Source organism: Apostichopus japonicus, chromosome 3, assembly GCF_037975245.1.
Source record: "Apostichopus japonicus isolate 1M-3 chromosome 3, ASM3797524v1, whole genome shotgun sequence".
Classification (NCBI taxonomy): Eukaryota; Metazoa; Echinodermata; class Holothuroidea; order Aspidochirotida; family Stichopodidae; genus Apostichopus; species Apostichopus japonicus.
The window spans coordinates 1,694,268-1,721,598 of record NC_092563.1 but is presented as its reverse complement, the minus strand read 5'-3'; the positions used below and the strand labels follow the sequence as shown (position 1 = coordinate 1,721,598).

Sequence of the window (27,331 nt, the reverse complement as noted above, 5' to 3'; positions counted from 1 at the left end):
CTATTTAGAAGTTTTAGAGACAAAACTGTACATAGAGATTATCAGATTTTCTGGTAACATTTTTTGTTTCATTGACAAACACGACATAAAGCCATAGATTGTTGCAGAAATTGTATAAAGTAAATATGTAACTTTGTACCAGTTGTTCATTATTTAAGAAGACACTGGTTACTGTAGGTAAAGGCTCACTGTTTGTTTCCTAAAGCTGGTAGATTCTGTGATGTGGTACTGCTATACATGTAGCAAGTCCTGTACTAGAGAAATGTAACATTCCTCTGATTGTCTTCTAGAAGAATTGCATAACGAATTACTCAATTAATGTCATTTGCAGAATCTGCTTGCGTATACATTATCCGTGGAAGCTTTTGGTTTCATGCCCATTGAAAATGTTCTGTAGAAATTGCCTACAATAAAATTTAACATACAACCTCATCACCATCAAGTTTTGGGCTCTTTGTCCTCAGAAACGATCATTTTCTGCTGTGCATTTGAGATTTCTCAGGTGTAGTACTGTAATGGAGAGTTAACATTGAATTGAAATAACATTCTGGGGATCTGTAGAATTGGAAGCATATTAAGAGATATGGCACATGGCACCATACTTTCAACACCACTGAACTCTTACTGTAGCCTCACTCAATTGGACTTCTGCCACTCTTCCCATCCCCTCCCACTTCCATCTCACCCTGTGTTGGCAGGGAATCCTAAGAGAGATCCAATTGTGTTTTTGAGGTGGATTAGGAAGAAGTGCAATGTGGTCCCATTGCTGGTCTCTCTGTTAAAAGTTTACAATTTATATTGGCTCTGGCTTGGGTAATTTACTTAACGATCAACTTCATCTAAATCTGTGATAAATAGTGGAAACTCAGATGTACAGTAGGCTTTGCCTACTATTTGCATGCTTTTCCTACATACAGAAGCAATAGTAATCCATCAATTTTCATTCATAATACTGTGTTTACTGTTGTAGATTTTTCGCCGCCATTGGTGTTAATTCAAGCATGGGAAGATGTAAGAACTGTAAGCTGTAAGACTGTACTGCACTACTGTCATGCTGATGTAAAGCACCACTGTACCTACAGTACATTGTACAACAAGTGCACTTTAGTCTACTCTGTTATGTTAAACTTCCATGTAGATGTATTAGTACTGTATACCTTCATTGAAGAGTCCATACAACCTGTTTATAGATGGATGTGACATAAACATTTCTTATGAAATACTGGAACACAATCATCTTAAAGAATCCAGTCCACATGTGTGATCATTTATTTTGAAGTTTTTATACGTGTCAGGGTCAAATGATCAAATCTATTATTATCTAGCATTTTCAGGGTAATTTAAAACTTTCCATTTCTGGGAATGAAACCTTATTACTGCTAAAGGTCAGGAGGATATCCTGTCTCTGAGAGAAGAGTTTTCATGTATTTTAAACTCCCACTCATGATTCTTCCACCAGATCTACATAACGCAAGACAGTATGTACGAGGATGTGCTAGAAGTCAATACACAATTAGAAAGTTACAGTGTGGTACAGCAGTCAGGACTTCCTAATGTTAGTCATTGTTGTATGCATGCCAGCCACAATGATTCCTCACATGCATCATCAATGTGCCTTAAAGTGTGAACTCCCTTCCATATTGTACACTGCATGTATTCTACTATCCTGTCAAAACCATGTTACATATATATATATATATCATATATGGCCCCTATTTTATACATTAGTCTTTCCAAATGCACAACAACTTGTCCCATTTATCATAAGATTATATCTCATCCGGTTGACAACAAACTTGGCAAGTGTTATAGTGCATACTGTAAGGTACAGTACTGTAGATATTTCCAATCTATAATTATTGATTACAGCTCTGGAAAGTTAATAGTGTGTGTGTATGTGTGTGGATAATCTTAGAATAAATAAAGTTACAGTTGAGGTGGATGTACTGTACGTATAACTCCTTGTAAATATATATATGTATGATGGTAATGAAACAAACCAGCCATACATTCTGTTTACAAGCATGATATCCTTGTAGTCTAATTGGGCTGCTAGTACTATACTCTACTGTGTAGGTTTTGCCGGTGCATAACCAAGCCGTTGTGATATCGATGTTCAGTAACTTTAATTATATATGGACACAACATATTTATGAATGCCTTTAAAACACCTTACATACTTCGTAAGGTCAAACTGTTCCCTGTAATAAATGGATATATTAGATTTTAAATGAGATTTTCGCTGAATGTTTATAAATGCTCTGTGAAGTTTGTGAACAATCTCTGCACATGAAAACTTCCCGTACACAATTCACCCCCAGGTAGCGAATCATTTTACACAGGTAATTTGCATTGAGATTGGTCATAGATAAATAAAAATCATTTTACACCTTGCTTCAAATTCACCAAGGTACTTTTATCATTCTGTGACATGTTTGTAACAATAGCCTTGCTAATATTGGGGTTTGACTAGCCCACGAGTCACTACTAGCCAAAATGTCGGGCGTAATACATTTGCTATTATTGGCCAAAGCAAAATTCTACTCGCCAATGGCAAGTTAGTGACCATATTTGTCGAGGCCTGGGTAAAACTGTCAGATATATTACATTTATAAACTAAGAACACAGCTCTATACGTGTTAGATTCAACCACACATTTAGTCAGTTTTTCCCTGATGAATTATATTTACAATTGAGTAGATTTAATACTTAAGTAGTAGGTGATGTACTGATGTGATCATAATGGAATATTGGCACAGTACTTACTTAGTTGACAGTTGCTAAGAATGATATTGACATTAGTATGAGGCATTGTACACGATATCATCGTGAATTGTTACCACTTAATGTAATGTATTCCAAGGAACAATGTTCATGACTATTCATATAGTCTGGTTGTAAAGTTCACTCCCTAATAACTCATTTGTGTTATACACAAGAGCCGCACTGCACATTTGATCTCATCCTGCATTCATGGTATTACTACAAGGTGTGCACTCGTTTAGTCATCATTTACATCCCTTATTAAGCAGAATATCGACTCACAGCCTTGATTGAAATTTGCATTTGTGCTTAAAGAGCCAGGAACCTCAAAAGCTATCTACCCTGAGTGGCATAGCACCAGTCTATAAATACTTGGTCAACAATACACATACAAACACTTTAATATATGCACTTACCACTTTATGGAGACTTCTGAAAAGATCCTGGTTAGTGTTTGGGTTAACCTGTTTGCATTTCCTCTTTTGTGACTTTCATTAGAACCTGCCTACTGTATACATTATGTATATTGCAGTTTGTTATGAAAATGTAAGGATATGAAATTAAACATTTGCCAGATTCATATACCTATATAAAGTACCATTTGAAATGAAAGATTGAATGAAGCATTATTCCAAAACTTTATAGTGGAGAAAACGAAAGACAAATATGATATATTTGTCAGTATGCTCTACTTGCTATAGTATTGTAGTTCCTGCTTTGCTTGAATGATATATCACTACTTATTTGAACTTCACCTGTCTGCTTGAGGCAATTAGTAGATTTTGATTGTTAAAATCACAGCATGGGCAGAACTTCAAGAATATGGAGCTGCATTATATAATTGAAAACATAATGATTTGGAAAATTTAGAACAGCGAAAAAACTTCCAGCCTCCACCGGGATTCGAACCCGGGCCTCCCGCTTTATATGTGGACACCCTAACCACTAGGCTATGGACGCTGATTGTATGTCCAGAGGTTCGAAACCGGTAAGATACTGTAGGTCGTAATTCCACTGTAGGCGTTTGTCACTTGTATTGAACAATACTAGAACTGTTTTTGGTGACATATTTGCCTTACTCTAGAGATCAAACATGATTCCAACCAACTCGAATATACATAAAAATATTCTGGAAGCCACATAATGGTTATGAACATGCTTCAAGTATATATATAATTTAACAGTTTAAGGTGATGTTTTGTTAGGGACCTGTAAAGTGTCATTCCACGTTACACCGCTAACCCAGTGAATTACAAGTTACACAAAGTTACTCATATTCCTTTTGTTTTTCCTTATTCCAGATTGATTTGCTATTTCCATTGTGATGTTTTGTGTTCTACATCAACATGTGAAGCTATCGGTAACTCTGATCTGAACTCTACCTTGCAGAAGACTTGTTCTCGCAGAATTCTACCCAAGCTCAATCTTGGGCTCAACTTTTTTTACAAGTTAAAAGTGATAGAAAACAAAGGCCAGGTTTGTACATATAAATTTACGAAAGTATGAATATAATCTAATCAAAGCAGTGCAAATCACAGGATAGGTTATACTCTCCTAGGGTTTATGTTAGATTTTGATCATTAGATGATAGGTCATAGAAGGTGAGCTTTTAGTGGGAAGGGATTTAAACCTAGTCACATTGATCAGCTGATAGGGTGTCTGTGAACAGTTTTATTAATGTTTTCTCTGATTTCATGTCCTCTTGGGTAACATCCAAGCGGATTTTGTGAAGGATCCGGTCCATTCTGGTTGATCCAAAAATTTGGATCCGTTGCATCCCTACAACTTATCATGCCTGTTCACTAGGTTAGGTTTTTGCATGTTGCTTTCCTTACATTGTTGGTAAAACTATCCACATAAATGATGGTGATTGGCAACTTATTGGTTGTAAGGTGATTGCCATGGTAACAATGTGAACATACATACCTTCCAATATGTATATTTTGCTTGACTATGGTCTTTTTTTTAATTTGTAAGAGAAAGGGAAATTGATGAGACTGAGTAAACTATGACATAATGATTCTATAACTACTGACTTTTGTTGTTTCAGGTCCCAGGTGACAATCCGGAACAATATGACAGACAGTGCAAGGTTGTCGCAGCTTCATGTCGTCAGTACGTATCTCTTTAAACTTTGGTTTTTGCTGTTTTTCTAGTGACAATTTCTCCTGTTTCAGTATGTATACATGTATGTATTTATTCGTCATTTACAGTGGAATGATACATTCACCATGTATTGGTAGCTTGCACTTTGAAGTGGGTACTTTGCATCGGTTAGTAACGTTGCATTCTTACTGTCTGAATTTACAGCACACATCATGCTCTGTGCAGGCATTGAGAGCAGCCCCAATGATATGTGCTTTTAAACAAGCCACTACACTACAGTTCATATCATAGGTACAGAGATCATGCAGATTGTTTGACTGGCAATTGTTAACATGGCCACTTGTCAATATAGTATCTGTACCTAATTTCCTCCATAGCTTGGTGGGTTTTTTTTTGCAAGTTAGATCATTTATTTAAGAGCATTATGTGTGAAAGCAATACCTGCTAGTTTTTACCATATATAATGTTGACATGAACTTTGCTTAATTTAAAGATTGACAGATTAAAACCAAACAAACGCTCCTCATCTCTTAGCTTTGGCAATTCCTGAACAACTTTGAAGCTCATCAAATGTAAAGGAAGCATGATTCAAACCAGAATAGGAATTCAAAAATACAAATTTGTGGCAACTTTTGAAGCTGTCACTCTGAGAATGGATTTAACATTTTGACGTTACAATTTATTCCCATGCAACCCATTCCGTGTTTTAAAAGGTTTGGCTCTTTTCGTTTTTTATATCCAGTTCAATCCGCTAAGCTTAAGGAGACAGGTACCAGCCTGTTTGGTGGCAAGGGGGATCCTTATGTGGAAATGACAATTGATGGCCAACCGCCTCGAAGAACAGAAGTACAGAAGAAAACATGGACGCCAACATGGAACGAACATTTCACTGTGTAAGTTTTTTGTGTCGTTTCGTGTAGCTATCTCAGTGAGTAAAATATAAGTAATGAAACGGAAAGTAACAGTTGCAACAAGTTAAAAAACTTGGAGGAAGGAAGAGTTCAGGAGACCATGATAGATTTGTTGTAATGTTCTCTGAGCTCCGTGGTACAAAAAATATAAATAAAATCACTGACTGACCTCAATGGAACAAGTGAGGTCAGAGGAAATGGGAATCGGACAAGTAATGATGGAATCATTCTTGAAAAAAACATGGAAAATTTTGTCATCTATCGGAAAACAAACATTTGTGTCTTTGTCTTTGAAGCTGTTTCCAAAATTAGGAGTAAAATGTGAATGAAAGATACTACCAGGGTCTGGGGGGAAAATAGACGAAATTGACCAAAAGTCTCCATAGCCTCAGGAACATGGACAATAGTTTTGGACTACCGTGTATGGATTCAAAGACCCAAGTCAACATCGATAAAAATCTCGATTAAATCTCGTGTGAAAATAATTCTTTTGAAGTCGTAACCTGGCCGTTAAAACTTGTACGGTCTTAATAGTGTACTCAGCGTAAAAAATAAACGTATAAACGCTTTATCTTTCATTTCTATGTTTATCCACTCATGACTGTAAGATTGAAAGTTTACTCATTTTTACAAGATGATATATTTTAATCTTTATATTTCACAGGGAATTACACTCTACTACAGGGAATCATTCATCCGATATCGAATCGCAAAATGCTACACGACAAATAGTCAAATTGCTTTACAAGTTCAAATATGTTTAGTAGTTTTGCACACAGGAACCGTAGTGTTGTATATGGGACAAACTTCAGAAACTGTTAACACACCATTTGAATACTTAGTTTATTCCCTGAACTGTTGTTGAATGTACAATTGATTTTTTTGATTGACAGAATTAAAAAGTGGAGGATCTACATGGGGGAAACATGACTGCATATTTTATTCTCATTTATGTTAATAGATTTTACATACTAGAGTTTGATTCACTTTCGTTTTTGTTTTATTGACAGCTTGGTGAAGCCAGATGCCAAGCTTGAATTCAAGGTGTTTAATCACTACTCATTAAAGAGTGATGTACCACTAGGGACAGCCAAAGTCAACCTAGCATCTCTCTTACTTGATAATACTGGTCGCAGTAAGTAAAATTTCAAAATTATGTTTGTGGTATTCAATTGGGAGTGTTCTACTTTACATTAAGCAACAACACCTCCGAGAAACATTTCCTTCCACAATGATGCATGGCTGTATATTTAACTCAATCAATAATATGGGTATGTTGTATGTGTTTGTGGAAAACACAAATACTGTATATGATAAGAAATTAGGAAAAGCTCAGAAACTTGAAATATACAATGATTTGCAAGATTTCTTGAATATTAGAAGATTCTTGAAGCAGATTTTCTGCTAAGTTAGTTTAGTGCATTAGCTAACTATAATACATCATGCTGGAGGGGGGGGGGATGGGGTAGGGGGTGTGGGATAGAGAATGTACCTTTCAGTGGACCTATAATCCTCAAAAATTATAGATAAGTTATCATTAGGGTTGCTACTCTATAGTTTAATGAATCATTTTAGTATTGCCATCGTTGACCATTAAAACAGATCGTCTTGCTGTCAGGAGAAATGCATCATCAGATATAACGTTTGCCAGAATTATATATATATATTTTTTGCTTCAAAATTGTAAAAACAAGTGTTTAATACTATATTGGTTTGTGTGATTAACTTTCCCAGTTCACAAACTTCTCTGCAAGAAAGACTTAAAGTTTGGTACCAAAAATGGGTACCAGAGGGGTGGAGAGCTCAGTTTGGAGTTCAACGGTCTTTCAGTCTCTGAAGAAGTATTAGCAGCTTTAAGGGCTAAACATCAGAATGGTAAGTGATCTTAACTGATCTGCAGAGTAACTGATTTGGAAAGAAACTAACCCCTGTGGAATGTTTTTTTTTTATGAGAAAGAATATGTGACAGACTGGAAGATGATTGGTCAGTTCATTTAAGGGAGGACTTTTGGATTAACATTTTGGAACGAATACAAACCCAACCATCATCTTCAGCTTATATGACAGAGATCTTTGAAGAACAAAACTCTCGCAAACAGCTGCTGAAATTCTTGCTCCTTTTGGGAGAAATTACACTAGTTTATAAGTCTCATCTGGCAGCTGCCATTTTGTAAATCTATGATGTCATAGTGCCACTAGGATCTGGCACCCTTATACTTTCTGTTTGTTTTTCTTTCCATATTTTCAAGGTAGAATATTAAAAACAGTTTTGAACCTTAAACCAATGTGATCATTAGTTCATGTAACTAGCTTTAATACTTTAGGCTCAGCAATTGCAAAACCCAATCTCCATTATAGAAAATATAACATTATAGAAACTAATGAAGAACATTAAAACAAAATATGAAGCATATGTGGCTTGATGATGTCATATTTAGACTTGATAAAGTCTTCACCCATGTATGTAAAGAAACATTAATTCTGTGGCACCTCCCAAATGGAATAAGATATTTCTCAGCACATGTGTCTTGATGATGTCATATTTAGACTTAATCAAGTCTTCAACCTTGCAGGTAAAGAAACATTAAATCTGTGGCATCTCCCAAATGGAATAAGATATTTCTCAGCACATGTGGCTTGATCATGTCATATTTAGACTTAATCAAGTCTTCAACCTTGCATGTAAAGAAACATTAAATCTGTGGCATCTCCCAAATGGAATAAGATATTTCTCAGCACATGTGGCCTGATGATGTCATATTTAGACTTAATCAAGTCTTCAACCTTGCATGTAAAGAAACATTAAATCTGTGGCACCTCCCAAAAGGAATAAGATATTTCTCAGCACATGTGTCTTGATGATGTCATATTTAGACTTAATCAAGTCTTCAACCTTGCATGTAAAGAAACATTAAATCTGTGGCACCTCCCAAAAGGAATAAGATATTTCTCAGCACATGTGGCTTGATGATGTCATATTTAGACTTAATCAAGTCTTCAACCTTGCATGTAAAGAAACATTAAAACTGTGGCACCTCCCAAAGGGAATAAGATATTTCTCAGCACATGTGGCCTGATGATGTCATATTTAGACTTGATCAAGTCTTCAACCTTGCATGTAAAGAAACATTAAATCTGTGGCACCTCCCAAATGGAATAAGATATTTCTCAGCTGTTTGGGGAAGTTGTTTGGCTCTGTGTCTCCTTTCACAGTAGATTACTAAAATGTCCGTGAAATGTAAACATTGTAGATGGCAAAGTACAATACGGTGTATTTGTTGAACTATCCTGGTAAAGGTCAGATTGATGAGGATAAAATTGACATTTCTCTATGAGTGGTATGTATGCACTGTGTAGGCATTAGATTTACCGTGACAAGACAGAACTGTCATCGTTTAAGCAGTGTTTTTTATTTGATGTGATAAATTGTAAGATGCTAATTGATACCAAAAACCCATCATAACATGTTTCATAAGCTTTGCTTGTCAAATTTCATTCCATTTAGTGGTTTAAAGTCCAATATTTTAGGTTTTTCCCAAATTTGCCAAAGGCATGGAATTGATACTAGTATGAAAAGTGTCGGTGAAAAATCCATTAACTCAAGTTTATTAATTTACTAATTCTTTGACCTTGGATTTAATTGAAAGAGTCTTAATTTGATCAATTAGAGATGTATTGTGAGTAATGGTCTGCATGTCTCATATAGAATTGTTGACCAAATGCAGAAAGCTTCAAGTATCATCGTCACTTGTTAATACCCAAACCCACTAAGAATGCTCAATTTGAAATCACTGAACTCTTTTTTTAATACTATAAATCGTGTATTTCCACCTTCTCTCTTAACCAGTAGTCCCCTTCTTGAAAAAGATCCAACTTACTATTTGAGTTTTTGAAATTTATATCTCTCTGAAGTATGCAGATGTTCAGCTTTGGACAATGTTTTAATGTCAACGTGTGCTCACCTCTCGAAAGATTTCTAGAAAGACCTCAGACGAGTGGAATGGTTTTTCCTTGTTACCTGTCCAGGATAATCGCATATCTAATGAGACTTGGACTCCTCTCTACCTTTTGCATGTGTTGTCTTTGGTTTCTGTCACCAGGTCCTACTACTCAAACACAGGCCAACGGTAGTGCCGGTAGAGCGGTAGCGGTAGAGAATCGGTCAGATGAGGGTCACCCATCTGCTGCTCCTGTGGCAGGAGTAGCACCCGTTTCAGCACCAGGTGGCAATACCACCACAAATTCAACAGATGCCCCACCTGTACCGAGACCCAGGAGGAGGCCCCCTCCCCCACCCCCAGGAAACGACAGCAGTGACAGTAAGTATTACATATTTACCTTGCTTTATCTCTGACCTGTCTCCTCAGATCTGATGCTCTCCTCCCCTAACCACCTATTCTTTGCTCAATATTTTACTAAGACTTTTTTGTTTTTATTATCCTTTCTGTTTTTAGTTACATATATGACTTAACATGTCACAGGATAAGGTTATGGCTGAGCTTTCTCCCTTAACCTACCAGGGGGAGGGTGTTGGGCAGGGGTAGAGAATGTTATGTACCTTTGGAATGTCTCACTTTCTTTGTCTGTTCATCAATTGGAATAGAATACTTTTGTAATTGATCAAGAGAAAGTTGATCAACAATGTCATGTCACTGCAACACATATAATTAATTGACCGTCAACCACGTGAACATAAATCAAAAGTTTTACCCGTCTTGACATTTGTGGGGAAGAATACGGTGGCTTGTATTTACTACACGTGACGGTTGACAAATGGGTTGGATCGCTAATTATCGTGTCATAAAACGGTTGTGTATTCTCTGTCTCTTCTCGTAGGTAATTCCACAAGACCAACTGCGACCGCAAGGAATCCTCCAGGATTTTCTCAGACAGCTGCTGGTCCCATGCCACCTCCACCCGGTGTTGCCACTACTACCACTGCTGCCACCGGCGCTGTGGCTTCTACGACACCTGCATCAGGAGGTAGCCAACCGCCACTACCACCGTTGCCACAACAACCACCACCGTCAGCAGCAGCAGGCGGTCCACCAGGCGCTGCCGCAACAGCTCTGGGTAGGGCCAGAGGTGTGAATCTGGATCTGAACAACCAACCACTTCCAGGAAAGTGAGTCACATCTGTTATGTAATCACGAGCCGTCGTGTGTAGTGTCTCCAGTACTTTGTGAAGAGAAGAAAAGAAATATATGCAACTTAGATCGTCTGTTAACTTTATAAACTTTGATAATTGTTTCGTGTACATGTTTGGTTTTTAAAATCACCTAAATATGCACTTCCCTAGCTTGGCTGGTGTTTAATTATAATTTGATATCATGGAGAAATTTAAATTAGGTGGAAAAATCATCAGCTGCTGCCTGCATGTAATTATAATAATTAATACTGTTATTAATACTGTATCGTGTTTGCACAATAATAGCTAATACTAGAATGGATTGAGTAATTTTCAGCTAGTTAGCAATTTTAACGTTTTCTGGAAAATGTCTATGAGAATTCAAATGAGTTGTGAAATTGGTTTTGAGTAAATACTTGGCGAGATTTTGCTGGATGTCAACAAACAAACATGAACAGCTGTACTAAGTGTGTGGCAGTGCAGATGATACCCTCTACCAAAGAATCCTTACGCACACTAAAAAGCATAAAAATACAAGGACATTAAATACAGGCATATTATATTGAAATGTCATCCAAAAGGAATAAATATGTTGATAAAAGTACCACCCCTCCTTATCACATCCCCCTCCTTCAACACAAGCCCTTGACTTTTAGCAGGATTCACTACTGACCCCTTCAATAGATGTGTATGTAGGAACGGGCGCAATATTAGAATATTAGATTTGTATGTAGGAATGGGCGCAATATTAGAATATTAGATTTGTACGTTGGAACAGGCGCAATATTAGAATATTAGATTTGTACATTGGAACAGGCGCAATATTAGAATATTAGATTTGTATGTAGGAACGGGCGCAATATTAGAATATTAGATTTGTATGTAGGAATGGGCGCAATATTAGAATATTAGATTTGTATGTAGGAACGGGCGCAATATTAGAATATTAGCTTTGTTTCGAAATATCCTAACCATCTTATTTCTATTTCAGTTGGGAAATGAGGTTGGATCCACAAGGCAGGCCATACTATGTAGACCACAGCACACAGACGACAACATGGGAACGGCCACAGCCACTGCCAGTGGGGTAAGGAGTTACTTTGCTGGTTAAAGCTTTCAAGACAATTAGTAACACTACTGGTGTAATGGTAGGAAGGAAGGAGCCATGCATGGGGTTGGATTGTTATATAAGGTCCTTGGTTGTCCAGACAAAGGGTATTAATAAAGGGAAAAGTCATCGGTTTTAGCTAATACAATAAGAAACAAGTTTATGCGTATTCGTGTTTTTTCTTGAACATTGTAAATAATAAAGTCTTTGTAACATCACAAGCGACTAAGATGGTGACAATTCACACATGTATATATGTATTCATATTTTTGTTGTCTCTTTAACATGAGGGATAAATTGTTCAGTGATTCAGCATTCAACACTCTTGTTGCTATTTATTCTCCCTAAGCATGATTTTGGACAAAAGTTACAGTAAGGCTCATACTGGTCAAAACTACCTCCTGCAACAGAGCCCTCCAGTGTCTTAATCGTAGAAGACAAAACCAGCTAACTCCTTCAGCTTCCTGTTTAAGTAATATCCCTCAGCGTAAAATTAACTCGGCCTTGTTGCTCCATCTCTGCTACTCAGAGTCACATCGAAAGAAAAAGATAAAACTTAAATCGAGTTGGTCTTGGGCTAATTGAGATCTGTTTCTTCTTCTTCCGTCAGTTGGGAGAGGAGGAAAGATCCGCAGGGTCGAATTTACTACGTCGACCACAACACCAGGACAACCACCTGGCAGCGACCGACGGTAGATTCAATGAGAAATTACCAAGAATGGCAGAACCAGCATGCACAGCTCCAACAAGATGCCATGCAACAGCTTCAGCAAAGACTGTATCTGCCTGGTACAACGGTAAATATCAAATAGATATATAGCTTCTATCTCCAGTGCAATGTCTCCTGTCTCTAAAAGAAACAAAACAAAAACAAACAAAAAAACAAAAAAAAAAAGGTAAAAAGAAAAGGGTCTTGCTGGTGTGAACCACATTGCTATACGTAAACAGTGAGTGTTATTGCCTGAATAACATTACATAACTTACGTTTAATTTGAGAAATATTTTTTGAGCTCATTTTCTAACATTGCCAGGTGCAATATGCAGAAATATCTCGGACGTGAAATGGTGATAATAATCCTACTAACATGTAAAAGTGGGATTCATCTCACATTGATTCTTATATCACTGTATAGGTTTAATTGGTCCAAGTCAGTATTTATTAACATCTTCATTTTTTTTCTTCCTTGTTTTTCTTCCTTTTCTATTTCAGCAACCTACTACTGAAACAGTGCCAGATGATCCGCTGGGTGCATTACCCTTGGGATGGGGTGAGTTATCTTCATGTTTAATGACATAATATGACCTCACTTGACCTCAAACATACTATGATCTCAACCTGAACCAGCCAGACTACTGAGGCCGTTGTAACAAGAATGGAGCTTGCCCTTTATATTAAGGCAATGCGTCTACTGAAAATTGGTTTCTAAGGCTAAAATGTTTGTTATTACTTGATACAGAAGAGTCGGTTTGTTTGTATTAGAGCTTTATTGGTTTCCCAAAAGTGAAAACTATGGAGTCACTCTTACCGACCTTGCAAAGTTGTGATGGGGACGGCCGATTGCAAAGTCGCACAGGTAATGCAAAGTTGGTCATTACTATTACGGTTAGATTCGTCCAAGAAGGCAGCATACAGGAAACAATGTACTCAAAGCCGAAGCCAAAGCAAATGAATCAGGTCGCAAATCGGGATTCTATTCATGCTAAGTTCTTCAATACTGCCCTCATTACCTTTCGGGAAACATTTCATACTGTAGTTGTGAATAAAAAGTATGTAGTTGAGATGCATGAAATATGCTGTGAACTTATTTGTTTTCCACTTTTCCCCCTCAGGAGCTGAAAATTTACTTTTCATATTCTCAAGCATAATTGAGGTTTATGAAAATATAAAATGAAACACTTTTTCTGTGCCAAGCTAAATATATGTGACCACAGCAGATACTATATTAATGAGTAGCTTACATGTATATACTTGCAAAATTAATCAACCAGAGTTGGTTTTGTTACAGGATTACCAACAATGATCACAAACGTTGGCCACCCCCCCCTTCCTCTCCCTATAATCAATGAATGACCAATTTTTCAGTTACAACAATATGAGACCTCTATCTTTATATTTATCTTGCTTGTACCAAAATTACCTTTATGATTTGTTTCAGTTTTTTTTTTTTCAAATAATTGAAAATTTGATATGTTTGATATAATATGATATAATATGATATTAATTTGAAATGTTGTTTTGTTCCACAGAACAAAGAACAGATCAGCACAACAGAAAATATTTTGTGAATCACATCAGTAAAACAACCCAATGGGAAGACCCTAGAACCCAGGGGTGAGTACTTAAAACCAACTAAGGGGAGGAGTAGTCCTGGTGGAACCATTACAAATTATTTCTACTCCTTCACTTCCGGCGGCAGCTAATTTGAAACTAACAACAGGCTTCTAGATGATTTGGATTTCCAAGTAGTTCTTCTTTTGTGGTTATTGATCTCACACTGCTGTAAAGTTATAGGAGAAGAACTTGGGGGTGGCAGAAGACTTTTAACCTTCAATGTGAACTTTTTAATCAATGTTGTTGTTGGTAACTGTGATTTTTGTAACTTTTAGCATATTTTTTTATGGCAATATTTTTATTACTTGATTACAAGTTTAACAACTTTATCAGCGTTACTTGTATTACGAATGCACACTTCTTTTTTAAATAAAAAAAACAAAAATATGACATAAACAGAGATGCATTCATATTGAGCATTTGATAAGAAAGGCTCATGGCTTCATCAAGTAAGCCGTGTTGTGTCAATCTTGCTTTACATGCCTATAAGAAGTAGTGTGTATGTCTATCAGAAACTGTATGAAGAAAGACAATGTTGTAAACTTGAAAACACAGAAAGGGTAAAAAGCTGGGTAATCGAGAAATAATTGTCTCTAAAAACCAACAGATCAGCCGTTCAGGAGAATCCTCTACCGGATGGATGGGAGATTAGGTATACCAAGGAAGGCCGACGGTACTTCGTAGATCATAACACTAAGGTTACTACATTTGAAGATCCTAGAGACAAAGCATCTAAAGGGTGAGAGAGTTGAGCAACATTCTTCAACAAATGTTTTTATCAATTTATCATTATTTAATTACTACCAAAAATACTGCTTTGGTACTACAAGTTTTTGAAATAATTTTCACATTTTTATATATTTGATTGAAAATCAAGCTGCGTTCTGCATTCATGAAATAGAGTAAAAGTCTTACAAATGATTGTCAAATTTAGGAAATGTTTGCAAAATGTGTATCAAAAAGTCTTAAATTGTTATTGTTCAAATGATTGTAAAATACCGATGCATTAGACTTTTGAGAGCTGAGTTTACTGGCTTCCGTGGACTTGTCAATATTCATGTGTTAAAATAACTCATTTTGTTTGTCTTAACAATTTTGGTAAATATTTGGTAACGTCCATCACACCAATTTTCAAATGGACCACTTTACTTGAATATCACTGTTATATTTCTTTCTGGGAATTGGGGTGAAGGGGGGGGGGGGACAAGTAGCACAAGAAGTGAACATGTTGTTTCCAAATCGAATAGGACTGTCTTTCTTTGTGGTTGGATTATGACTTGATAACTGCATTTTCGAACCCATGTTGTGTTGCTTACAAGTTATTCATGTTCTATATGTATTTTATTTTCAGTCCAAAAGGTGCTTTCGGTGTACCAGTAGCCTATGAGAGGTCATTCAGGTATAAGCTGGGACAGTTTCGCTACTTGTGTCAAAGTGCCGTCCTCCAAGGACACGTCAAAATCAATGTCACAAGGGCTACATTATTTGAAGATTCCTTTCATCAGGTAAGTTGGCACAAGGGTGGGGGGGGTGTGGGAAAGTTAAAAGACGAATAATTGGTAAAAAAATCACAGTTTGTCGTCACTGGTGTCGAATATTTAATTTTGGGGGTACTCATGATTATTCATGAACTATTATCAAGGCAGCCAGTACTGACAATTTCCCAGTGTTATTACCACTCTATACTGTCCTCTCATATCATGCTTCAAAGCACTTGTACTAACAGTATGAACAGTATAAACAGGATACTCATACAGCACATACTGTCAGTACCAGGGCTATGAAGCAGGACATGAAAGTACAGTATATATAAAATATTGTCCCAACTGGGTGCAATGCATTCACTACTTGTTTGTTCATATATATGTAGTGCGTAGTTCTTGTATTTACATCTTAATATTCTTGACTTTTAGATTATGAGATTGCAGTCACCGGAATTGAGGAAACGTCTCTACATCATATTCAGGGGAGAAGAAGGCCTGGACTATGGTGGTGTTGCTAGGTAACCATTTCAAACATTTGCCAATACTGACATATTCACACAGCTGTTTTTATTTCTTTGCCTACTCTGAACTCATGTTCTGTTTGACTAAATTCTTCAAAGGTGGGGGGGGCTCTTTAGTCTTTTCACAGAGGGCGCTGTAATATTGGTCCAACTGCGCGTGATCTGCACTGTTTACAGATCTCTGAATCAAAATGACATGATCGCGTGAACACGCTGGATGAACTTGCATACGGACACGTGGTGTTATCCAGTTGCCTTACCCGAAAAAAATACTTTAGTAAACACATGTTTAGGTGTTTCCAAACAGTCAGATTAACTAGAAACTTAAAAGATCTCTCCCTCATTATTATTGATCAACTAACGGTACCATTATGATCTATAGGTAGAGACTGCATCTTGTCAAGTTTCGTCGCCGAACTAGGTAGAACCGTTATGGCAGCGCCCTCTCTTTAATTTTGTGCATGGCTGGAGAACCCCATTGAATGTCATTGCACATATTGAATGTATTTTGAGTTTCATATTCAGTGTTACAAGACCTCTTATTTTGAGAATCCTTTGTTTCAAGCACTGCTAGAAATAGAATAAAAAATGTGAAAATTGTGTTATAGCTTCTGGAAGTGTTAGCCTGAAATGATAAGTCAGAATGAAAAGTATGGCTGCTGCTGTGAATATGTGATAAATTGTGAACAAGTTTCAAGTGAGCCGTTACATTTTTATTCCCTATGGCTGTGTCAATTTGGGGTGTATTTGTTCAAGTCTTCTTAGAGGAATGTTTTGTAATTTTCCATTTTCTCTAGGGAATGGTTTTTCATGCTGTCTCATGAAGTCTTAAATCCAATGTACTGTCTGTTTGAGTACGCCAACAAGAATAATTACAGCTTACAGATCAACCCTGCATCATCCATCAATCCTGACCATCTTCACTACTTCAGATTTGTTGGCAGGTTCCTAGCTATGGTATGTATCTGGTTTGTCATGGGTTATAGTAACCTTACAGGGGGCACAAACCCACAACAGAGATCCTTTGTGAAGAACAACTCGCCCCAAACAGCTAAGAAACACTTGCTCTGTATGGGAGAGATATCCTAGTTTTAAAAGCCTTGCCTGCGAGCTGTAAGTTTATTAAATCTGTGATATTATAATGCCACTGGGATATGAAACATTTCATTTTCTCTTTGTTTTATTGATTTCATATTTTCGAGGTGGAACCTTAAACAGTGTTGACACTGACAAAAACAGTGATATCATTAGACCAAGTTAAGAGGATCATTATTTTAAATTCAGCATTTGCAAAAACTCTTCTCCTTTAAAGAATTATAAACCTTGTAAGATATAAAGCAAAAAATAAGAGAAAAAATACTGAAGCATATTTGGCTCTATGTATTTATAGACTTGATCAAGTCTTCAGCCTTGAGAGGAAAAAAAAACGGTAAAAACGGTAAAATCTGTGATATTTCTCAGATTGAATAAGACTTTTCATTGCTATTGGTTGGGAAAAGTTCATTGTGACATTTATCTCTAATATATAATTGGTTGAGTGTGTGTCTCCTTAAAACAGTTAAGTTTGTAGGATATTGAACAGGAAGCCCTAGTGACCCAACAGAGGTCTAGTGGGGATGATATGGCAGTAAACCTTTGGTCAGTTAACTCTTATTTTAGTGGTGCCCGGGGAGGGGGGGGGCGAGTTGAACAACAGTTATGTTGCAAATTTGTCAGTATTTCGTACATTTTGACAGATAGCGAGTTTGATCATTGTACAGTTCATTGCTATGGAGTTGGGATCTTGTAAATATAACGAATTTGTTGACCACATATTCAGTCTACAACGACAAACCAAATTTCGCTTAAGAGATTTACATTGCCATTGACACACAATGAGTGAAGTTTTATCATATTCTTGTAAGTTTTCAATGTGATAGAAATATGATCTTAAATGAATAGCCATATAATTCACACACAAGAACATCAATTAGAGACTGTTACATGGAAGAAGAAGACCTTCGTCATCTGATTTGCTGAAAGAAGTTTGCAACGTTGAAAGCAGTTTCCTGACGGTTTGATGGTTGTTCTCTGATCTGTAAATGGTTGTGCTATATTAAAATGTATTTATTATTGTTGTAATTATTATTATTATGGTCATTATTATCATCATTATTATTATTATTGGTATGACTATCATGATCATTGATATCATTATTACTACCATCATCATTATTATTATTAATGATTACTACTTCTATGATGATGATTATTATTATTACTACTACTATTATGGTTAATTATGATTCATCAACACAATTTTTCGTCTGGCAGGCTCTGTATCACGGCAAGTTTATATACAGTGGTTTCACCATGCCCTTCTACAAGAGAATGTTAAACAAACAGTTGACCCTGAAAGACCTGGAGAGTATTGATCCCGAATATTACAGTTCCTTGGTTTGGGTCAAGTAAGTATATTTTCATTTCATTTCTGGACAAAGAAAGTATGGTCCTTTTAAAGTTTATACCTTCCTGGTTGGTGTCAAAGTCTGGTTTGATCAGAATATTTCTCAGGGAAAGTAGAAGTTCAATGTTTACTCCTTCTGGGATCAGGAGGGGAGTAGAGGGGTGGGGGGGGGAGGGTTTGCAAATTGGGGTAAGTACTATCTGGACAATAAGCATTGGAAGTTCAATCATTTTGGTTCAGTTTCAAAGGAGAGTTATGTCATGTTGAGTGTTTTCATTGATCATGTACCATATTGTTATGGTAAAGATTTGCAAACTGAGTAGTTTTATCTAAATATTCTGTTATTCCCATTAAGTTGATTGGGGTCGGGTTCTCGATTTCAGTCATTCATCAAAGCCCCATGTGATACTAAGAACTTTTGCAGTAACCAAACAAACGTAAATATCACCCTCTCATGATTTCTATCGTGGACAGGGACAATGACATCGATGAAATTGACCTCGGCATGACCTTCAGCGCAGACTTTGAGATTCTCGGGAAAGTTGAGACGGTGGAGCTTAAAGATGACGGTGCGAATATAATAGTATCGGAAGAAAACAAGGAAGAGTACATCAAGTGAGAAATTGGCAATTTTATCAGCAATTTTAAAGTACAAGTTTCACTTAAATTTTAAATTCTATGTAATTTTTACCCCTTTCATCTTGCAATGGAGTGAAGCTGAAAGAGGAGAGATTGCAAGTTTCTCATTACAAATTTGAAACTTAATATAGAGTTTATGTGTCTTCAATCACTCAGGGTGCCATATAATGAGCAAAGTATTCCTTTCCCCTTACCCTCTTTGGTTACCCTTTCCCACTTCAGTTACCCTTACCATTTCATCCTTTCCTTGCTTTTCCCCTTTGTCTTACCCTTTTCCTCTTCCCCTTCCATCTGTTACATCTGTTCCCTTTCCACAAGTTAATGTACCATCCCTTCCATTTTCCATTACTTAACTCTTTTTACTGAAAGACAGTAACCATTCAATGACCTTACAATAATTTACATGATTTTGGCTTGTAGACTACAACTGCTTTGTGTCAATGACAAAACGATGAATTTAATCCATTTGATTTCTTTCTAGTTTGATGACTCAGTGGCGATTCAATCGAGGAATCGATGAGCAGACTAAAGCACTCCTGGAAGGTTTCAATGAAGTTGTACCTCTAGTGTGGCTACAATACTTTGATGAGAGAGAATTGGAGGTAAGCATGAGATAAACCTACCTCCTGATGTACCCCCTCATGTACCTCTGTTGTACCCCCACATGAACCTCTGATGTACCCCCTCGTGTACCTCAGATGTACCACCTGTGTACCTCACATGTACCCCCACATGTACCTCTGTAGTACCCCCTCATGTACATCTGTTGAACCCCACATGTACCTCTGATGTACCCCCTCGTGTACCTCTGATGTGCCAGTCAGATATCTACTATTAGTCCTTCAACAGTTGTCTTGTGCTAAAAATTTATTCAGTAAAGATTGTTTTACCAATGATCACTTCTGAGACTTAAACATTAATGTTTGGTTTGGTTTCTAGTTGATGCTGTGTGGTATGCAAGAGTTTGACGTGGATGACTGGTACAACAGCACAGTGTACCGTCACTACACCAGGGACAGCAAACAGATCCAGTGGTTCTGGAGAGCGGTCAAGGAAATGGATAACGAAAAGAGGGCAAGGCTACTCCAGTTTGTGACAGGAACGTGTCGCCTCCCAGTCGGTGGATTTTCAGAACTCATGGGTGAGTCTAGAAAGAGAGCTTTGACTGTCTACATTAAATAAAGTTTTTGTCCGTCATTTATTTTGTTTCAAAACCTTTTTTTTTTTTATGTCATGTATTGTTTCTCATATTCTCACTAATTCAGTTAACGAATGACTTGAGCTATTTTATGATTTCACGAAGTAAGGTTTGACGGATGAGATCTGTTCGGTTTCCAGTTTGTTTTGCACTATTATAATCATGTTGGCAAAGTACAAGAAGTTTATGTAACAAAAATTCTGAGAAAAACACCAATCAATAAAACATGGTTAAGCATGAAATTATTATGTTGAAATGGTTAAAAGTCTTGACACAGATTTTCAGAGACTCTCCAGCAAAGTTGTGACTTGTTGAGTCTGATTGGAATGGGGAAAGAGTGAAAGTGATGCAAAGTTGTTAAAGTGTTATCAGAAATGGCAGAATGAAGACACTTCCTTTGGAAAAAGGTGGAAAGGTTGCAGGTGACATTGTCATGTTAACATTCCACTTTTAAATGATTGTGAATTTAGAGACTAAAAGTTGTAACAGAAAGAAAAAAATATATATAACATGTTACTTAATATGACTGATTATAACATGAAAGCTGACAATTATCTACTCCTTTACCATTCACAGGGAGCAATGGTCCTCAAAAATTCTGTATAGAAAAAGTTGGCAAAGAGACTTGGCTGCCACGTAGTCATACCTGGTAAGTAGCAAAATTATCCTCATTTTTTATTTCCTTCTTTTTGCTGGTTTTTGACCTGTCCAACTTTGAGTCTGGGCTTTGCTATCGCAAAATAATGATTATCGTGGGTAAAAGTTTGATGCCCCCCCCCTCCCGATCAAAATAAGCATTTGTTTTTTCATAATTTAGTAGTAGTTTATTTACATTTCTGTTTATTTATCCCCCAGTTTCAATCGTCTGGATTTGCCTCCGTACAAGAGTTACGACCAGCTGCTGGAGAAGCTCAACTTTGCAATAGAGGAGACGGAAGGATTCGGACAAGAGTAACGCTACTGTAAATTAGATGCAATCATTTAACTAATTGGTTCACCAGAGATTTGAATGATACAAATGACCGGTAAAGAATCAGATATTTTTGCTACAGGAAATGATGATGATGATGTTTGTCATATTCAAACAATGACTAAGCTCCGCGTTCGGATTTCCTGTCTTGAGATCGGTCAGCAGGTTTTCGATTGAGGGCGCAGTGACTCGAGAGGGAGAAAAATTCGAAGGGTTTGAAAATTAATTTGTATTTTAATCATTTTACAAGAACGTAAAATCGAGACTTTCTGAAGTGCATGCCATTTGACAACTGTGGCGTTTTGAAGACATTAACTCGACGATAAACTTTGCATTTTAGTTCATACACCAATCGTGTCATAGGAGCTTTTGATAAAATAGCCCAAAAGTATAGGTGTGAGTCCAAGAAGTGTCTTTAAGCAAATACTTTGTAGGAGAAAACAAAAAGAAAACCAGCATTTGAAGAAGAAAAAGGCAGAGGAGTCAAAGTTTGTTCAGGGTCATTGTTTTGGACTAGTATTTACTTGAGGTGTAGTTATTGGTCTTTTCAAGATGTTCAGATCAAGAGAGGTTTGTTAACACTCACAGTAAGTTTCATGACCTATGACCTAATTTTGGAGGTTGTCATCTTTGCAGGCTGTGTGAAAAACAAAACCCACTGCACTTTTTGCAATTTATCTGGCTCAATAACCATTTCATGTTGTGTGGTTCTTAATTTTATTTTGTGTAGAATAAGGTGTCTCATTTTTTTACTACTGTTTTACACAGAAATATTAATAAATCTTCATATTCCAGAGTTCTCTGCAATACTTTGTAAAGTGCCATCTTGATTTTGTAATGCGCTGCGGTCTAGGATATATATATATATATCTATAAAAAAATATTATATATATATTTATATATATTAATATATATATATAAGTATATATATATAAGAATATATATATATATATATAAATGGATATATACAAACACATATAAATATAAAGCTTTTTCTTTCTGTTGATAATAATTGTGATTTTTTTTTTTTTTTAAATAAAATGCTATAAAGCTATCATGTGAGGTTATATCAATATTCTGGAGCTGAAGGAGTGGTCAAATGGCTAACACATCACACATTTCATGCATCAAGATTCTATGGTCCGTGTAGTTCTTATGTTGTATTTTTCATAGATTTCAGGTAGAGCAGTTTACCAGGTCACTAAAGCAAGAATATTCATTTTGTCAGCATTTCAGGACATTGTTTAGTATTTCTGACACTTTTGTCATTCAGTTGTGCTTGAAATTTGTGGCTCGAGACTCTCTTCAAAGGAGATAGTGTCTGATGGGCCTCTCCAGCATTCCCATAGAGGGCGCTATCATTTCTCAATCCGCGTAATCCCAGCGCGTGCGTAATATGTATTGTTTTTTTATATTGGTCAATCAATGGATTACTGGTTCAAAACTCTCTTGTTTTTATGGCCAAGTTGATCACTTTAGTTAAACAATAAAATATTTTTCATTTGGTTCATTTAGGATATTACTTACTGCTTCTATTACATCTGTACATGCCGAGATTTATTAACAGGGGGACTGGAAAATCGTGCAAAAGGGTTGAACAAAACTGAAGGGAAAAAAATTCTGCAGAAGTTAAAAAGGGAAAAGAGAATTAAAAAATGGGAAAATTGCTGACAATACACTCTTTGCAGTTTAAGCTTTTCTAATAATGGAATTAATTCAAAGTAGAATGTTTAATTTATTAAATATAGAAAATGGAATATACTGGTGAAGAATATTAAGAATAAATATTTTTCAGCTGTAGAATCTGTACAATTAAAAGGCTCTACTATTTCCTCCCATTCTCCCAGGTTCTATTGTTCTTTCCATGCCCCCTTTCTTTTGTTCTCACATACCTTTCTGGCTATCACATACCCCTTACCTCCTCCAAGTATCTCATCTTAAATATGATATCTAACAAAGCAAATGACCAATAGACCTACAAATAATGTAACAAGATTGAATTCGTCATTTCTCTAATGAAGTCCAGAAGATGGCAGTTTTTCTCCTCTCCTTTTTTTTTCTTGTAAATACTTGTAAAAATATTTTTGAGAGATTTATCACTACATTGATGCTTTGTTAAATATTGGGGTGGGAATTTTCAAATTTGCAATTTTTATTTCTCTGCGTTTACAAATTTTGAGACGAGAAAGTTCAGTTATGAAATTTTGCATTCTACTATCGATCGATGGATTTGTGAGAATTTTTTTTAGAAGTCAAAATTCCAATGATACTTTGACTTGTTTGAGGGAGCTTGAAGAAGTAGAAGTTCTTCGCTCGCTCACTGCATCAGTAAATGTTTCAAAAAGAGAAGTTTGATTCCAGCAAATCTCATTTGTATCTTATCCTCCAATAACTGCAGTCCTTTTATAGATACTCAACCCACAATAAGTTAGATTCGTCCTGATTGGTCCGTTATACTGACATTTGACCAATTAAATGATTCAACTGCTTTTACGCTTAAAAACACTGCAATATTCAGCTGAATGATGTTGGATTCTATATATTCTTTTACTTGTCCATTTCTCTTGTTGACACTTTATTTACCTGATGAAATGTGAAAGTCTTATCATGGTTTGAAGGAGATTGATGAACAAGGAATCCCTTGACTGGAATTTTTCATAAATTTAGCTGATTGTTGAAATTAAGTCCTATGTTTTTCATCTAAGTCTTAATTCAGGCTACATTAAGGGTTCTCTAAACATGTTTTGACAAGGTCCAGGTAAACGGTCAGACAGGATCAAAGCTTACTATTCCTTGAGAGTCTTCATATTGCATTAAGTTCAAGGTTGATGGGCTTCTTTTATTGTACCCCTGTTGGCTTGAAATATCTGTATGAGGACCCGTGGGGCCACCTCTATAGAACCCCCTAAGTTCATAAGGGTTGCCACCACATTTTAGCGTACCAAATTTGCTAAAAGGCTTGAAAAGTCTTCTTTTTTTTTGTGAAAGTTCAGACGGTCCTCCAGTTGCTTCCCATACAAAGTGTTACAGCCATCCAGTTTGCCAAATGCCTTTGTTCGAACATAGACAACCTTTTTGTAGATTTCTAGCATGTTTGGAGGCAGAACTGGTGACCCCTCGAAGAAAGGAAAGTACTAGAATTAACAACAAATCTTTAATGTTGGATGGCAGAAATCTGTTTACTCATTTTTTGTTTGAAATGTAAGTAAACAGCTGACATTGACAGTTTGTAATCAAGGATGTAGATTGACAAGTGTTTTGTGCTTCGATTATTTCTCCGAAGAATTAAAAACGGGGCATTTTTTTTTACTTTCAATGATAAGTTGCCTTAAAAAAAAATGTTTTCAAATTACTGGATGGTCACAGACTTTCTTGGCTTTGAATTTTGCTCACTTTCTGTCATTCCTTGGATCCTTTTTTTCCCTTTATATTGTGATTTTATACTGCCAGATACAAGGAGTTAAAGGAAGCAAGATGAAGCTCCCTTTGTTTTAATAACTCCCAATTTTAATTTTCTTCTCATTAAATGCTGTCTGCTAACAACGATGACTCCATTGTAATTTTGAATACGGGCTGTTAAGCTAGTATGTATAACTCTGTTCTTATGAGGTACCTAAGTGGATTTCCTCAGGTGGTTTGGGGCAGGATGGGAAACATCATTTTATGAGACCTCATATTATATACAGAGAGTTAATCACATAGTAGATAGTGGGGATGAGGTAGGGTCGGGTTGTCGAAAGTGCGGGGGGGGGGGTGGGGGAATGGAATGGAATTTAGGACTGTATGAACATATTATATGCCCATTCTGTGTTATAGAAACAATCTTGTATTCATTGTTGACTTTTTTTAATTGGTTCTGTTACAACTTATTATTGCCACATGTCTCTTTTCTTTCAAGGCCAGCTTTTTATCTCCTGGATATCAAAGAGAAGAATGGTTGGTGTACTGGTTTACTTGCATAGCGTATTTATTCAGTATTCTCAACATTTTTATTCAGAAGAGTGTCTCTCATAGTTCAACGACAAGGGTCAATATTTTGGATAATTTGATGTAGTTTATAATAAAAAGGATATAGCCAAAAAGACTAAAATGGTGGAGGTTGCACCAAATCTTGGTACCATTCCCCAATAAATAAATACAAAAAAAAATAAAAAATGCTGATTACAGAATTTGATAACAAGTTCTCTTTGGTACCATTCCCTGGATGAAGGTACAGAAAAGTTTCCCCCTTTTTGTCCATAATGTCAGTTAAGTTGCTTATAAATATTTGCATACAATTGTACCATACTCAAAGTTTGATTGGCAATTACCATGAATAAACGTAGAGGGCTTTTTTGGAGAAGGAAATCTTATCAAGAAATGTGTATCGTAAAATTTATGAAAGCCGAATGATGGTTGTCACTTTTGCTGGAAAGGATGATAAAGATGATCAATATACCAATCATTGGATAAGTTTTAAAGTATGTTCATCTGTCTTGGCTATTCATTTTCCTATCTTTCTACCTCCCTCCCCTCCCCCCCCCCCCCGGTCTCCCCTTCTCACAATGCCCAAATTATCTTGACTGTGCCAGTATTGCTGTATGTCTTGTACCCGGAAACATTAAGGCGTTCATACACACAAACGCGTTATGATAGACCACATATAGTATATACATAGATACAACAGTACATAGAAACATAAAAAAAAAAAAAATAGAAACATCAAAAATGGAGTTGTCGGTGTAAGGGGTAGGGTGAGGCGCACGCCCCTTCCAAAATCCTCGATCCGTCACTGGCTACACTGTGTATATAATAGGGAGCAGCGCTGTAATGATGTCACTGTTCCTCGTTCTATTCCAGGTGTCTTGGCGTTTTTCTTCTACTCTTTCCTTTTCCCCTTTTCCCTTCTTTTTTTTTTTTACCCTTCCTTCCTCTCCTCCTCTTTTGCCCCTCTTTTCTCCCTTTTTGCTTCTCTTTTTTTTCTCTCCTCTTTTTCTTACCCGGGGGGCGCGCACCCCCAACGCCCCCCCCTCCCCCTGGATACGCGCCTGTATACATCGATCTTTTTTTTAAGGATAATTATTTTTCTTGTGCAGACTATACAGCCTGATTCTATAAGCAAGAAACCCTAAGACACTCCTAAATCAGAGTTGCCATGATAATGTCACTCACGTTGATGTTGCCAGATACATTAATAATACCACCAAATTAAACCACTGAACATGCTAGCAGGATGTGATTTCATTCTTCTTTACTAATGGAACTTGCTTCATCATTCATCACCATTCGTAGGCCAAGAATAACGTGCGAGGTGGGGAGGTGCAGGAGTTTCCCACCCCAAACATATACACTTTTCACTATTCTAAGTAGGGATCGATTCCCCTCGCACAAATTGAAGTAGCAAAATGATTTCTATCCGGCCTTTGCCAGCTTGCCCTAACCCAACTTGGGAAACGAACAGATAGAATTGACCAATACACAAAGACTACGGTGGCATCCAGGTCAATCATGGAGCCCTTATTCCCAATTAAGACACACTTGGTGTCACTTCTCATGCTCAAATTTCTCTTATCAGTTCCTGAGCCGGAACTTCACTATTCGTCTAGAACATTTAATGTTTTAGTCTATTTACACTCCCAAAACGAAACTTTAGACGACAAAGGCCCTTTAATTGGCACTCGACGGGAAAACTATGCTGCGAACGAGGATTTTTTTATTTATTTTTCTATGCCTACGAACGAGGATA

General features: G+C 36.6%; 1 protein-coding gene across 2 annotated transcripts in view; it reads left to right on the top strand.

Annotated features, from left to right (window-relative positions):
- The window catches only part of LOC139959485 (E3 ubiquitin-protein ligase Su(dx)-like), a 37,320-nt gene extending 11,251 nt beyond the window's left edge, over nucleotides 1-26,069 (top strand). For both annotated transcript variants that reach the window (XM_071957144.1, XM_071957152.1), the window contains exons 2-22: nucleotides 4,065-4,239; nucleotides 4,814-4,878; nucleotides 5,612-5,762; nucleotides 6,791-6,915; nucleotides 7,515-7,655; nucleotides 9,881-10,099; nucleotides 10,617-10,905; nucleotides 11,900-11,995; nucleotides 12,627-12,813; nucleotides 13,227-13,284; nucleotides 14,264-14,348; nucleotides 14,956-15,087; nucleotides 15,700-15,853; nucleotides 16,262-16,350; nucleotides 17,151-17,310; nucleotides 18,667-18,800; nucleotides 19,274-19,414; nucleotides 19,920-20,040; nucleotides 20,378-20,579; nucleotides 21,213-21,285; nucleotides 21,492-26,069. In XM_071957144.1, coding sequence (XP_071813245.1) covers nucleotides 4,839-4,878; nucleotides 5,612-5,762; nucleotides 6,791-6,915; nucleotides 7,515-7,655; nucleotides 9,881-10,099; nucleotides 10,617-10,905; nucleotides 11,900-11,995; nucleotides 12,627-12,813; nucleotides 13,227-13,284; nucleotides 14,264-14,348; nucleotides 14,956-15,087; nucleotides 15,700-15,853; nucleotides 16,262-16,350; nucleotides 17,151-17,310; nucleotides 18,667-18,800; nucleotides 19,274-19,414; nucleotides 19,920-20,040; nucleotides 20,378-20,579; nucleotides 21,213-21,285; nucleotides 21,492-21,591 — 2,697 coding nt within the window. In that variant the 5' untranslated portion in view covers nucleotides 4,065-4,239; nucleotides 4,814-4,838 and the 3' untranslated portion in view covers nucleotides 21,592-26,069. The remainder of the gene's footprint in view (nucleotides 1-4,064; nucleotides 4,240-4,813; nucleotides 4,879-5,611; nucleotides 5,763-6,790; nucleotides 6,916-7,514; nucleotides 7,656-9,880; nucleotides 10,100-10,616; nucleotides 10,906-11,899; nucleotides 11,996-12,626; nucleotides 12,814-13,226; nucleotides 13,285-14,263; nucleotides 14,349-14,955; nucleotides 15,088-15,699; nucleotides 15,854-16,261; nucleotides 16,351-17,150; nucleotides 17,311-18,666; nucleotides 18,801-19,273; nucleotides 19,415-19,919; nucleotides 20,041-20,377; nucleotides 20,580-21,212; nucleotides 21,286-21,491) is intronic.
- Nucleotides 26,070-27,331: the final 1,262 nt, after the last annotated feature.